General features: G+C 42.3%; 1 protein-coding gene across 1 annotated transcript in view; it reads left to right on the forward strand.

The window, feature by feature from the left end:
- The window catches only part of HIP1 (huntingtin interacting protein 1), a 200,502-nt gene that overhangs the window by 170,525 nt on the left and 14,279 nt on the right, over positions 1-15,698 (forward strand). Inside the window, exons 26-34 of the mRNA XM_088477791.1 lie at positions 302-438; positions 3,456-3,566; positions 4,817-4,875; positions 7,228-7,321; positions 8,471-8,571; positions 9,466-9,571; positions 9,870-9,993; positions 10,384-10,445; positions 10,578-10,686. Of these exons, the coding sequence (XP_088333917.1) occupies positions 302-438; positions 3,456-3,566; positions 4,817-4,875; positions 7,228-7,321; positions 8,471-8,571; positions 9,466-9,571; positions 9,870-9,993; positions 10,384-10,445; positions 10,578-10,686 (903 nt within the window). The remainder of the gene's footprint in view (positions 1-301; positions 439-3,455; positions 3,567-4,816; positions 4,876-7,227; positions 7,322-8,470; positions 8,572-9,465; positions 9,572-9,869; positions 9,994-10,383; positions 10,446-10,577; positions 10,687-15,698) is intronic.

Genomic DNA, 15,698 nt, shown 5'->3' on the forward strand with positions numbered 1-15,698 from the left:
CCAGGGGGAATTACTTCCGGGGGCATTACCAGTGGGGATTACTACTGGGGGCACTACCAGCTGCTGCATTTCCCACCCTAGGCTAATACTCGAGTCAATACATTTTCCCAGTTTTTTTGTGGTAAAATTAGGTACCTCGGCTTATATTTGGGTCGACTGATAATCGAGTATATACGGTAATTGGGCCCTTACAGCTTTGCCATTGTGACCATTCTAATGTTTTTCGCTTATTCTGAATTATAACAAGTAAATCCCAGCATTGGTGTCTTGACTGGTTGTTTTTTTTTATTCCTGTTCTTAGAGTTAAGTGACAGCTGTCGGACATGTGGAACAGAAGCTCTGAACTATCTCTCCACCCTGCGGAACAAAGAGATGCAGAATGGAACAGATTGCAGCCAGATTACTGCCACGCTGAAGCACATTGCTGACTTTGCCCAGGTAAGCAGGACAGATGGCTGCCAGCAGTGGTTATGGCATTCCATTATACCATGAATGCTGAAAAAAGTCGCATAGTGATCCTGGTTTTGGACTAGTCATTTTTAATTCATTCATTTCCCCCACTCCCGATAAACGTCTTTAAAATGACATAAAAAGAATTGAAATTCCTGTTACATATATAGAGATAGTTGCTGCTAGACATATTCAGAAAATAATATCTAGGCAGCAGGAAATACTCTTCAATCAATTTTCAGGAGGCCGTTCTAAAAAAAAAAAATAGCCCGGCCCTGATTCAGAGCGAGCGCTCTGTCAGAGCGTCCGGCTCTGAATCAGGGTCAGTGCTCAAAGGTGCAGATCTGCACTAAAACTATAGTAACCAATCAGCAGTTAGCTTTTTATCTGTCTTGTGCAAATTATAGGTTGAAAGTAAATGTCTGATTGAGTTCCTATGGGTTTAGTGACCAAGACCAGATGGAGCAGGGCGGAGGATCTCATTCAGTGGTGATTACATGTATCAGAGGATCCCTGAAAAACATGTTCCAGTGAGCGCCTATGTATAAAACTTTGCATTTTATTTTAGGTCACCTAATATACACAAAATAAAATTTTTAGTTTTGGGTGGAATTAGCCTATAACTTAGATTTTGTAGGCATTTTTAGATCTCTCCAAATAGCAGTATGACGACAAACAAAACTGCAGGAAACTACCAATCGTAATTCCATTTCTTGTTGGATTATTGGTGTGCCACATATCTATTCAATGAGTTTATCAATTGCTATGAGTGAGTTCATCATAAGTAAATATGAGAGTGATCACATACAGTATATTCAGACTGCCGTTGCACAACCAAATGGGGGGCTACAGTTAGAGCAGGCATTAGTAATCTATAACTGATCAGCTTGCATGAGTAAACAGCTTGCATTTGTAATCAATAACTGATCACAATGCTTGCTGCATGTTACTATGACAGTGCAGATTGTAGTGCCTTATAATAGACAGAGTGCCCAACCAATAATTACTAGTGTAAAATGTTTGCTAGCATTTGCACACATGATCAGTTGGCTGCAGTCTTGGTAACTTACAGAAACAGCCTGTCCAGTCCTGTGCAGGCTGATTGTATTGAACTGCACAGCAGGTGATGTATCAAGCAGTGAAATGAGTGAGAAAGTGGACCCGTTGAGAAGTTGCCCATAACAACCAATCAGCTCTGAGGTAGCATTTATCAAGCATATTCTATAAACTAGGTAGCTGCTGATTGGTTGCTCTGGGCAACTTCTCCACTGGTCCACATCTCCACTCTTTTCATTGCTTGGTACATCACCCTGTGACCTAACTGTGCAGACAAGTAGGAAGAATTGATGTAAATAAGTCGGTGTTCAGATAGACCCAGAGTCCTGGTCCTGAGCTTTGGGTGTAGAAAAGTACTAAGGGCCTGACTATGAGTTGTACGCAGTCCAGACCCAATGCCCATGTTTGCTTAGTTGAGTGATTATTTGCAGCTACGTATGTATGAAAATTTCTAAAATCCCCATAGTTATACCCGGATTTGCCATACACTATTGTTAGCGCAGAGTTTTGTATACATATTTGCAATTAATATTGCCACGCAGCTGGTACAAGGTACAATATGGGTTAAGCCGAGCAAGGGCATATTTATTTTCTGTTTTGTTTCAAAATGTTTTGTAGTGTTATCATGGCTGCTTCCAATCAAGGCTTTATACTGTAGTTCTAGATGGGTGTAGCTCACAAGCCAGCCCTTGTCTAGATGTTACACTGAGTAGGTGAGTGCATTTAGCTGCAATGTAAAGGTGTGTTGGGCATATATACTAGTGTAGGAACTTGCAGAGATTTGGGTCCCTTGATGCTGGGCTGCAAGCTTAAATGTTTTCATCAAAATATGAACAACATCCCAATGCTTTTATTTCCTAGATACACCCAGATTTGCAGTACCCTAATATTAGCGCTGATAGCAAAAGTCTTTTTACCATGAACAATATGTTTAATGTTGAGCGCAACATATTTCTTTTCTGTAGAGAAGGACTGTCCGCTTAAAGAAAATAGATTATCTTAATTAACAACAAAACAATAGAGTTGCCTGCCAAATAAATAACAAAGAACATTTTATGTTAGTGTCTCTTTAAAGCACTGTACATAAAGTATTAATCACACATTTACTCCCATAGCCCCTGTCATGTTATACAGAGATACAAGCGTTTGATTAAGTACTTATATAGTTATTAGTAACCAGGTGTAGTCACATAACAGACCTCAGGTGACATGACCTACTTTGGTTAGAGTTATATGCCAAGAGCAAGAGATTCAGGCTGCAATTATATTTCTTTTTAATTGTGTTATTTCCATACATTTTTCTCTTGACTTCATTGTTGGGTCTTCAAATTACATATTGTAATGTATGCTAATCAGCAAAGTGTGGCAAACACATTGTGGATAAAATTAGATGCAGCACAGCAAGAAATGTGGTCAAACCTCCGAAAATGCAGTTTACGGGGTTCTGACTGCATTTCTAATATGCACCAAGCCCCGGAATGCAATATATTCCAGGGCTTTAATGTGGTGAGCAATTTATTAACAGTTATTAACAGTTTCTTATATAGCGCAGCATATTCCGTTGCGCTTTACAATTGGCATTGACCAATAGAAGCCTAAGGGCGCCAGAGGGACTTCTGGGTCAGTGACCCGGGGGGCCCTCATTCGCAAAGGACAGCTCTTACCGAGTGAGCTGTCCTTTGCGTTTTCTGTATTGTATACTGGCGTAATTAATGCCGGCATGCATGCCAAGAGTGGTGGGATGCATATCATCCCAAATGCGATGCATCATGCATCCCGCCCCAGAATTGCTAAGTAGGTGTAAGGGCCTCATGCCCTAACCAATTAAAATTCTCCAACTTGGTGGAAGATTTCAAACCATAATCTCCCATTGAGTTAGCAGATATGGGGGATTTATTATGACCTTGTATGGTGCATTGTGGGACATTATTTAAACATTTGTTTTTCAGGAGCTACGGCCTCCAACACTTGATATCAAGGAGGAGGAACTGGGAGATCTGGTTGAGAAGGAAATGGCAGCGACCGCCGCAGCCGTAGAATCAGCTGCTTCAAGGATTGAGGTGATAAAAAAGTTCCCAGAAGAACATAGGAATAAAAGATAAGTTAATGGTATTCATAAAGAGAGGGGCGGGTGCAGAGTTGTACGTAAGGTGACTGTAATTGTGTCCACAGAACTGAATATGTATATTTACCTGTATACAGAATTGTGCACACCTTTTGCAGGTAGACCTTCCCTTTCCATAGTTTAATAGCCCTCATTATCACCACGGCTCATATCCAGGTGTCTTCATGCACCTATCCTATCTGAGCTATATGTTGGAAGATGCCTGGTGAATTTCCCGGGCTCTACACTTTTTCCTTGATTTTGTCTCTTAATTTGCATATAGCGTACTAAGGGCCTGATTCAACAGAGGACAGTATTGCTGTCACATCTGCTAACCTGGTAATGCAGCAGGAGACGTCATGCCTCCTGCATGCATTACTGATCTGAGCTGGGTCCTAGGACGCACCATCGGATCATCTGCGTGTCCATCGGCCGGCTAAGTGACCCATGGGGTCATGCAAGTCGGCCGTCGCAGTTGTGTAAAAGAGGCCAGTTGTGTAAAAGAGGCCAGGAAATCTCCGTCAGCCAACAGAGTTCCTGACCTCTCCACTCCCCCTATTTACACTTCCGTCCAATTCTGAATAACCCGCAGGTCTGTTGACCAACCCTCTCTGATGTTTGCCTACATAAGAACTCTCTATTACAGCCCAGTTACAGCCTTTCACTCGCTAGTGGAGAAGTGAAATGTGTACGACTCTGCACCCCTCCTACTTACAGAACAAGCAAGATATGCTCCGCAAATGGGTGCGCGCTCTCCTCTACACCTGCCCCAAATAGAACACAATTTGCGATCAATCGCCTGAGTAATGAATACGTGTTCTCATGCGGATTGCTGACAACAGACAGGTTTTATTTACATAGACTAAAAATAGGCAAATAAGGAACTATTGTAACAAACCTTTCATAGTGCCGACTGGTGTGTTTCCACAGTAATTGTTGTAAATCTTGTGTTATTTAAAGATAACATCGTAAAATCAGACTTTCTGTACCTGTCACGAAGCATTGATTTATCAAAGACAGGGATCAATAGATTTTCAATTGTAAGTAATTTTATCTCCATCTCTGTTTGAACCTAGAATGGTGCAATTCTGAGAGTCACTGAAATAAAATTGTTTCCTTGTCCTTGCTCAGCTCTGGAAGATGTAATGGTCTCAGATTGAAAGATAACGCATTTGTACTGTCGTAATAATAACTTTTCTCCTATAGGAAATGCTCAATAAATCACGGACAGATGATACTGGACTAAAGTTACAAGTCAATGAACAGTAAGATATTGCTCAGTACCACTTTGTACAGTTGGCGGGGGTGGGCAGAAGCTGACACAGAGGTCATTGATTTCTATTGAGATACAACAGTGCAGACAACATAATGAGGATGATGTTGATGATGATGAAGATGCTGACAAATCAAGGACGGGGAAATAAACTCTCTTTTTTTCCCCAGTACCTGCTCTGTCATCTATGTTATTAAGTTTGCACTGGTGTAAACTGTCCGCTATAGACAGTTCTCTCTAATGCTGCATACACACTGGACGATAATTGTGAACGATAACAATATCGTTGAACGATATATCTTTCAGTGTGTATGCAGTAAACGATGGACGATGCGCGCTTCTAGGGGTCATTAACAATATCCCCAGTCGCCTGAACTTGCAGCTCAATCTGGGGATATCGTTAGCGATGCAGCATGCCCCTCCCACCCCACCCTCCGTCGCCGGCATCGCAAGTGTGTATGAACTTACTGATGCCAGGACCTCCGCCGGGCCCGCTGATGCCGATGTCGCTCACTGGACACATTGTCCAGTGTGTATGCGCCATTAGGGGGAAATGGATGAATCCTTTGAAAGAGAAGTATTGCAACCAATCAGCAACAGTCATTTTTCTACCACATACTGTAAAATACAGCAGAAAGGAAATAGAGTTAGTACAGTATAGAGTTAGCACTGTAGGTGCACCAGTCAGATAGCTTATAATACATTTCTAAAACATAACTTTTGTTAAATATACATTAGTATATGTAGCCCCTCTAGAGATTCATAGACAGCGAAGTATAAAATTGTATAGATCAAAGAAAGACATTAAGATTAAAACAATGTGCCATGGGTCTTATCACTTCATTGGGCAGACTTATACTAGTGTCCTCCTCTCAACAAATCAACTATCATATCTGTGATCAATGATTCCAATAAATTGTTCACTTATGTTTATCAGTGTGTTGAGTCTCCTCAATGAGTTATATAAATGATGTGGCAAATATGAATAAATGTTATACTGATCAGAATTTTTGTTGTATCATTTAATTATATCCTTAAGTCAGCAGATAAAGTAATAAACATATCCTAAAAGTGGATGTCTTTTACAATAAAGGTTCTTTAATACAAGAAACTGACTAATTTTCTCATAGATTAAAACAGTAATCTGTTCCATCTTTGACGTACTGTAATTTGTCAATACAGCAGGAGTTGAAATATAAGATTGATATTCAGTGATTCACTGTTTGTTAATACTATAACATACAGTGAATCACTGAATATCAATCTTATATTTCAACTCCTGCTGTATTGACAAATTACGTCAAAGATTTAACAGATTACTGTTTTAATCTATGAGAAAATTTGTCAGTTTCTTGTATTAAAGAACCTTTATTGTAAATGACGTCCACTTTTAGGATGATGGTCGCGATGATCAAGACCATCGCGGCCATCGGACTTGCGACGAGACCCTTGTGGTAGGGTTTCGTGGCCGCAAGCCCCAGAGGGCTTCTGGCTCTAATAGAGCAGGAAGCTCTCTCACTGACATCACTGGTGATGTCAGTGGGGCCGCCCACAAACGGCAGGCATTCGCATGGGAACGCCTCCATTTGTGAAGCCACCCCCACGCCACGCCTCCAAAACGGTGCGAGCTGTCGATCAAAATCGACAGCCGCCCCCTTTTGGTGCGAGACCAGGAGCAACGGAGCACCCATCGCTAGCCGGGTCTCGCGCATGCGCACGTCGGAGCCGGATCTGGCGTGCGCATGCGCAGTGGCCTAACATCGACCTGCTCGCGAGCGGGTCTGAATCAGGCCCTTTGATCACAGATATGATAGATGATTTCTTGAGAGGAAGACTCTAGTATAAGTCTGCCCAATGAAGTGATAAGACTCTTGGCACATTATTTTAATCTTAATTTCTTTCTTTGATCTATACTATTTTAATACTTCGCCATCTATGAATCTCTATAGGGGCTACATATTCTAATGTATATTTAATAAAAGTTATGTTTTAGAAATGTATTATGAGCTATCTGACTGGTGCACCTACATACTGCATCTCTTTCCTTTCTGTTTTTTTTCTAGGAATAATGGTAGTAGGTAGCACACTACCCTCATACATAAATCATTGAGATAATATATCAATTTTGTATCTTTAGGGTGGTTGTCGAGCAGAATTTGTGCGGTGTTTCATATTTTTTTTATATACAGCCTGTAAAATGACAGTTAGCAGCTGATTGGTTGATATGGGCAATATCTCCACTTTAGCTCTCCTCTAGGTTTGATACATCTCCCCCTAAATGAGCATTCTGTGTATCCACCAGTAATGTTCATGTGATTTAAATATATGCAACTTTGTTTTGCAGGATCCTGGGGTCATGCACAGATCTCATGCAGGGAATTCAAGCTTTGATCATGGCCTCAAAGGACCTTCAAAAAGAAATTGTGGAGAGTGGAGGGGTCAGTAAATCTATTTTCCTTTTGTTACCTGTCCAGGTCCAGGACTAGCAATAGGCCAGATTTTATATAGAGCAAAATTTGCAGAACAACTGCTTCCATCATTGGGCAATCACTGCTAAATAATGAGATATTATAGATAGCAAACAACCCCTGTATAATAATCACCTTGTCGCTTACTTTGTACCACTTTATGCATCTACTGAATCACTGATTTTTATGGCCCATTGCATTGTAGAATTTATTTCTAATAATTTGCGTACTTCTCGAAAAATGCTAACTAATTGGTAAATCTACATTTGCGATTTTTATTTCATGTATACTATAGTACTAAGGTCAGGGCTGTAGCTAGGGTGGGCGGTCGGTGCCTCCGCACAGAGCGCAACATTGCTGAGGGCGGAACACCGACCGCCCACCATCTCATATATAATAGTGTTCTCCCCCTCTGTGTTCTTTAATCCAGCTCCGGGCGGCCGCTGCTGCGTGTCCGCGAGGCCAGCACAGAGGAGGGAGAGAGCCGTAGCCTCCCCGCCTCCTTCTGACGTCCCGTCTCCCGGCAACCTAGTGTGATAGGTGAGACGGAGGGCGGATTGGGCCACCGGGACAGTGGGCCATTTCCCGCTGGGCTGGTCCCTTCTCCCCCCCTGCTTGGCCGCTTGACACCCTGACCGCCGGCTCTAATGGCCGCTACCGCGATCGGAGCGGCCATGAGCCCCTCATCTGTAATACTGGACATGTAAAATGGTCGTGGGGGGCTGTTGCGCATACGCAGACACAGCAGCTTCTCCCATCGGCCATTGCGGAGCTCATGAGTGACAGACTGCTCACGGCTTCGCCTCCAGCAGTCATGAGCACAGGAGCCAGGGACTCGAGTCGGGAGGGAGCGAGCTCCTGTTTATATATATATATATATATATATATATAAAAACGAATGTATATGTGTGTAGTGTATGTATATATATATATATATATATATATATCTATGTGTGTATTTTGCAAATTATTTTTGTTATATAGGCAGTCGGAGGGGGCGCTAATGAACTTTCTCGCACAGGGCACCAAAATGTCTAGCTACGGCTCTGACTAAGGTAGCTCTAGCCCCTAGCTGTCATTATCTATGCACCATTTGTATTTACCTTTTCTTTTTTGCAGAGTGCAACATCTCTCAAAGAGTTTTATGCCAGAAACTCCCGGTGGACGGAAGGACTGATCTCCGCTTCCAAGGCAGTTGGTTGGGGAGCTACTGTCATGGTGTAAGTATAAATTATCAACAAAAAACTGGTCGTCTCATTAAATATGATTGTATGTAGCAAAAGCAGCTCCTTGTAGGACAGAATCCACTGGCTCCTTTATCTCCTTACTCCCAGCTCCTCACTAAAGTTAAGTTCAGCTAGTGGTACCTTTAATTTCTTATCTGAGCAGACTTATTGGTATATTTAGTAAGCGGTGGCTTTTTTTGGCCGCAGGATTTAAAAGAGCAATAATAATAAATGCTATGCCAGTAATGTTTCCATTTAATATAATTAAATCCTGTGATCAGTATGACCGAAAAGCGGGTGCTTTGATACTTTACCACTTAGTAAATATACCCCGTAGATTGCAAACATTTGAGATTTCAAAACAATTAAGCTGCATACACAAACAACGATTTAGTAAATGAACGATTCTAGTAAATGATTTTCGTTCATTTTTTTCAAGGGAAAAATTAACGAAAATCGTTTATGAAAATCGTTTGAACTACAAACGATTTTTGTATATTCCCTTAATGAAAATCGTTGAGTTGGTCAGTCTGACTGAACTACAAACTGCAAACGTGAATGAGCATGAACAATAATCGTTCATCGTTTTAACTCAGAAAGTGAACGATTTTTTCAACGATTAAACGATATCGATAATCGTTCAAAAAATCATTGTGTGTGTATTTAGTAGTAAATCTACCAAGTAAGTGTAAATGTGAGCTATTTTGGTACTTTACCTGCTTGTGTATTATTCTTTTATTTCAGCCTATGAATACCCGATACAGAAATGATGGTGGTTTTGCAATAGAATAAGTTGTTAGTTTTGTGCTGTCTTTGCATTGTTCATTCATTATCTCTATAGTTGTCTGTCTGGCCCTTGCCTGTTGTTCATCTTTTCCCTCTTTTCAGGGACGCTGCAGATCTCGTTGTCCAAGGACAGGGAAAATTTGAAGATCTTATTGTCTGTTCCCATGAAATTGCTGCAAGCACTGCTCAGCTTGTGGCAGCTTCTAAGGTATGGCCTGAGCACTGTTACTGTTTCAGATAACCTGAGCCAAGTGCTATTACTTTATGTAAAAAGCTTTCTGATTTTGCTGCCCGCTCATGGCTCTTTTCGAGTATGGGAGTCTTGAGCCATCTCAAGGACCAACATTGTCATTGTTACCAATTGCGATATGTTCATATTTTTCACCAGGACCCTCGTAATCGTCTTCATTAAATAAATTGCCACATTATAGACTCATTTCAACAAGTCTTTATCAGCCATTTTATAGACTTTATAGAATTATGAATGTGCTTGCTAATCTCTATAGGTGAAGGCCGAGAAAAACAGTGCTAACCTGACTAGACTGCAGCAAGCCTCCAAAGTTGTAAATCACAGTGCTGCCGGTGTGGTGGCTTCTACAAAGTCCGTCAAGTCCCAGATTGAAGAAAAAGGCAAGTAGGATGTTGTTTTGGTAACCTGCTAACACAAGGAAGGAGATTCATCAACTCTTCTAAAGAGGACAAGTGGAGTTGCCACAGTGACCAATCAGATCCTGACTATCACTTATGTAGTACATTATATAAAATGATAACTGCAGTCTGATTAGTTGCTATGAGCAAAACCTCCACTTGCCTTTTTTATAAAGTTAATGAAACTTCCCTTCAGTACGATGTAGTGGATGAATATTATTGGGTGGATGCTTCTTAAATAAATCAAATTCTAATTACAAACATTTCAAAACATCTTGGTGGCACCAAACCAATGTTCTAACAACCAATAAGCTGATAAGATTCAGTGTCTCACAAAAATCACTTTGTTGGTCTTTGTTTTCTTTCCTTCAGACACAATGGACTTCTCTAGTATGACGTTAACACAGATCAAGCGGCAAGAGATGGACTCCCAGGTGAGGACTTTAAAGGCTAAACTTCTTCTAGACATCTTCTCTCCCAACTTAAAGAACAGAAATTGCTACCATTATAAGTACTGGTCTTCTGCAGTATGAATGGCATCTAACAGAATGAGTTGCTTTTGGCAGGTGCGGGTTTTGGAGCTGGAAAGCCAGTTGCAGAAGGAGAGAGAGAAGCTGGGCGAGCTAAGGAAAAAGCACTATGACTTAGCTGGCGTCTCAGAGGGATGGGGAGATGGTAAGGAAAGGATGTCATTTTACACTGTTACCAGTGACGGCTTGGCATAGAATTAATATAAAATATTTCTAAAAATATACATTTTGATGATCACATTTTACTGTATTAAATGTACATAAATGTAAGAAGCCTTCATCTAGTACATAGAGGGGAATCAGCAGCGACGTAACTACATTACCGGCGCCCGGTGCAGGCCACGCCCCTCCACATGACGTCACGTGGAGGGGATGGGGCCACAATCGCCGGTAATAGCAGTAATGCCCGTAGTATCCCCAGGATGCTCCAAGAGGCTGTAAGGGCAGTGGGGGGCACACCTTAAGCGTCCTAAGAACACTCCAGGTGGCACATGCAGAGATTCTGGCAGCAGGGTGCCGTTACAGGCACCCTTCTAGCCAGATGCAAGGACTGTGGGTAAGCAGCGGTGCCGCCCACAGAGCTCTGTGCGGTTCCACCGCTCGTACACCCCTAGTTACGACCCTGGGAATCATTCTTGACACTTTACATTATTAACATGAATAGGGAATTTTCAAATAACTGATTTATTTAGTTGCACAACATTGCTAATGTTTTTTAGGCTGCATTGTGAATTAGTTTTTAGATATCATATTACATTACAAAAGAAACATGAACAAAAATGTCACAAGTCACAAACAAACAGATTATGTAGATCAGCATTATAAGCATGTAGCTACATATGACAATCACATATCACAGAGCTGTTTATCTGTACAGTTTTATCTATACATTAATGGTGGTGGGAGTGGTAATGTGAATGGCCATAATACTAGGTATAACTAGATCCTAATAACCCATCATGTTAAAGTTGAGTAGGCAGTAAGGGCATCACTAATTGAGGTGACAGGTGAGAGCCACACTGTAGCGACAAGAGTTTATCACACATGTGAGCACATTTCCCAATAAAGGATAGCTCCTTCTTACAAGACAACTTATTATTGGGTCTTATTTGTGAAGTTCCCATGATGCAGATCACTCAGCGTGCTTCAAGGTTCTAGAGAGACACCTCTTTAAACTAAAAGACCAGTTAGAAATCTGAAGAGGGCTGTGTGCAAAAGCGTAAATGTCGCGTGAGAGACCGGGCACCTACCACTGTACAACAACCACTTTTCTTAAATATTGCTCACATCATCCTTATTTATGGTCTAAGTTAATCATTAGAGTGAGTGGGCCGGAACAGGGCTCTATGCCGACAACACACTCGCAGCAATAAGTCCGCTCACCTGAGCATCTTTTCCTCTCAATGAAATGAGGAGGTTGTTACCTGTTAGCCGCCAGCCCGAAGCTGCAGTGTAATCTACCAGCTAGGGAAGGCAAGGTAACAGTCATAACAAAGCAGTTCCCGCTAGGAACAGACTGGCATAAGAGGGAGTATCTGTCATCTCTGGACTGGTGCATGTCCTAACCAGTTAGCACTTTTTCCTTGGCAGGATTTACCTCAGAAAGGCTAAACTGACAGACCTCTGCCCTGCTGCTTGCTGTGTAGCCTTCTGCTCTCCCTTCCTGTATCTCCTCACAAGGAAGAGTTTCTGAGAGAAAATGTATTTTTCTTTTTTTTTTTTGTTTGCTTTTATATGTATTTTTCTACGACATTTTATTTACTTTGCTGTCAGATTGTGCATTTTATTAGTCATATAGACATATTTCCTCTTACACTGATTGTTTTTTTTACTGAGGACAAATACTATCATATATGTGACTCTGCATCTCAGATAATTCAGTCCCAGAGCTAAATCCGGTGAGGGGAATTCTGTCATTTATTTTACATGTTTTATTTGTCAGGCTACGTTACCTTGTGGATGGTCTGAGTTAGATACATGGTGTGCCCGTGGATTGTGGACATTGCCTTCAAAGGAGTTGCAGCAGATATGGCAGAGTCAGCCTGGTAAAAATCCCTGGCCCTAGCCATCTGAGAGCTTACACAGGGCCTGATTCAGGTTGGTTCGCAAGGCTGCGTTCGCACGCACCCCGCTAGATGCGAAAATATGCTAATGAATGCAATCGCACGGCAACCGCAGCTCTATACCAAGACGCCCATCACTGTATAAAGCCGCCCACTTCCCATGACATACATCTGCAAGTCAGCGAAAACATTGGTACCATCGAGTACCATCGGAACCATCTGCACACTTATTGTTGACTTGACCCTACCACAGAAACTGCTAAACTTCCTATCTCCATCTAGACTTCTGCCAGCGTATGCTATCGCAGGGGCTTAATTATGTACGCCCCTGTAACAGCGTTTAAACGCCCAGGTACTGTATGCCTGTGTTTCTCTGACCACCTCCCGTCACCACCCTCAAATGGTCACATCCTGTCAATAATTATGTGAAGACTCGGCGTGCTCACTGCGATCGCTTCACAATCGCTGTGGCCGGTTCGCGCACATGCACTGCGTCTTATATGCATGCGCAGAATGCAAACATCGGCTGGCTGCGTGCGAACGCAGCCTTGCGAACCAACCTGAATCAGGCCCACAGCTCTCTGCTCGCCCATGAAAGCTAAGTGAAGCCTCTCCTTTGGTGCATTAGGGAATTAAACTTCCCCTCAGTGACTTTCATATGCCAACCCAGGAAACCAGCTTATGTGCAGAGTCTAACTCAAGTCTTTTTCTCATTATAAAGTATTTTAGAGTATTCTCTTCAGTAACTAATTGAGTGGTTGAGTCTGAACCTGAGTTTTACTCTCAAGAAAATAGCAAATTGCTGGGGGTTTTTTTTGCAAAGGGTCCTTGAAAATAGCAGAATATTGATGATTCAGTTTTGTATGTTTCTTCATTTAAGAGAAAAAAGAAACAGATTATTTCACAGGTTCTCAAACTCTGTCCTGAGGACCCCAAACAGTGCATGTTTTCCAGGTCTCCTCATAGCATCGCAAGTGAAATAATTAGCTTCACCTGTGGATCTTTTAAAATGTGTCGGTGAGTAATGAATACACCTTTGCACCTGCTGGGTGACCTGGAAAACTTGAACTTATTTCATTATATTCTCGTCAGTTGGGTGAGTGAGGGAGATATGGATCATACCTTGGAGAGAGAGAAAGTGGAGAGAGGTAAAGTACCAACCAATCAGCTTCTTACAGCCATTTTACAGGCTGTATTTGAAAAATGATAGCAGCTGATTGGTTGGCATTTTGGACCTCATTCAGAGGCGGTCGGAGGATGCAAGCTGTCGCTCAGAAACTGGACGGCCGCTTGCATCCTGACCGCCCGCCACTGTTTCGGTCGTTAGGCTGTGGGTTTGCACCCACAGCTCTAACGACCGATCGGGTGATGGTCGCGATGGTCAGAGACCATCGCGACCATCGGGGCTTACGACGATACCCTAGGGTAGGGTCTCACTTGTCGTAAGCCCCGGAGAGCTTCTGGCTCTGTCAGAGCCAGAAGCTCTCCACTGACATCACTTGTGATGTCAGTGGGGTCTCCCCCAAACAGTAGGCGTTCCCATGGGAACGCCTCCGTTTGGGCTGCCGGCCCGCCTTCCAAACGGGGCGAGCTGTCAATCAACATCGACAGCTCGCCCCCTTTGGAAAGAGACCCGCTGCGACCAGCGCTGTCGGTCGTAGCGGGTCTCACGCATGTGCACGAAGGAGCCGGCTCCCTCGTGCGCATGCGCACTGGCCAAACATCGAGGCGGCCGTGCGGTCGTAGAACGTACGGCCGTATCTGAATAAGGTCCTTTATCTCTCTCTATTTTATCATTATCCAAGCTTTGATACAGCTCCCAATGGGTTACTCAGCGAAGCCTGAATCAGACCTAACAGGAAATTTTGCACAGGTTACTAGTTCTTTATCCTCTATTTCATGAGGATACTACAAAATGGGAATTTCTGCCAGAAGTGAACACACCTATTGCGCATCTCATGAATCTACTACAATTCCTATTTCAATTGTTGCATTTCTTAAGGAGAGCACAGATAATAAGTTTATTTGAGGTTATTTTGGAGTCAATTTATGTAGTATCGGGGGTTACTATTAGACCCATATTGACTTCTGCCTGGGTAGAAAAGTGGCCTGAACAAATTTCTGAGTGATTACAATATGGTAAGCTTGAATATGAGTTGCTTATCTTCATAAACCGCATCAGAAAGGCATTATTAGTATTTGAGTGATGCGGGACATGATGTCTCTGTATGTATATATACATACAAATGTATGTTCTGGTTAGAACATCAAGGCTGCTCCGGTCTGCAGTCAAGTACAGTATATTCACTAGTAATTGCATGCTCTCCCTTTTGGCCTGGCTACAGAACCAAGAGTATTCAAAAAGATTATGGCAGTGAGTAGTAATAGTACCCGATTTGGATGATCTGCTAATCTTATATCTGCAGAGACCAATAAAAGACAATGAAGATGTAAAATCTGATATGTATGAAAGTTCTGGGAAAATTGTTTTCCACCTTCGAACCAGTTCAGTACTAGAGATGTGCGCTGACCCCCTTGTTTTGGTTTTGGATCTGGATCTAGTTAAAGGTCTTACTCGATTATGTTTGATTGGCTTTAGCAGTTTGGCTATTGAAGCTGCGATTCTTAAAACTAAGGGTCTCACGTGTGACCATACTTAAAAAGTTGAAACCTATTTCCGCTACAAACTACCATAGAGCTGGATGAATTGTGGTGTGAATGTAGTCACTAGGCGCTACCTTTGAAACTGATGGACAAGTCTTGAAAATAAATCACTTAAAATTACATTTCTCTTTCATCCACTAGGGGACACTGGAGTTGCTTACGCTGGGGTATAGAGGCGTGGATAACTGGAGCCGGCACTTTAAATAGTTTAGAAGTGTGAAGCTCCTCCCCCTCTATTCCCCACCAGCCCCCAGTTTAGAAAATGTGCCTACGGAGCTGGTCACAATCTGCTGTGCTCCAGCAATACATTTATTTTATTTTATTATTTTAATAACATCTTTTACACATTATTGGTACCCTTCGCCACCTCTTGAAAGGTGGGGTCCGGGTACCTGGCGCCCTGTTATACAGGAAGGAGTGCACAGTGCTT

Source organism: Taudactylus pleione, unplaced genomic scaffold, assembly GCF_031769625.1.
Source record: "Taudactylus pleione unplaced genomic scaffold, aTauple2 ptg000203l, whole genome shotgun sequence".
Classification (NCBI taxonomy): domain Eukaryota; kingdom Metazoa; phylum Chordata; class Amphibia; order Anura; family Myobatrachidae; genus Taudactylus; species Taudactylus pleione.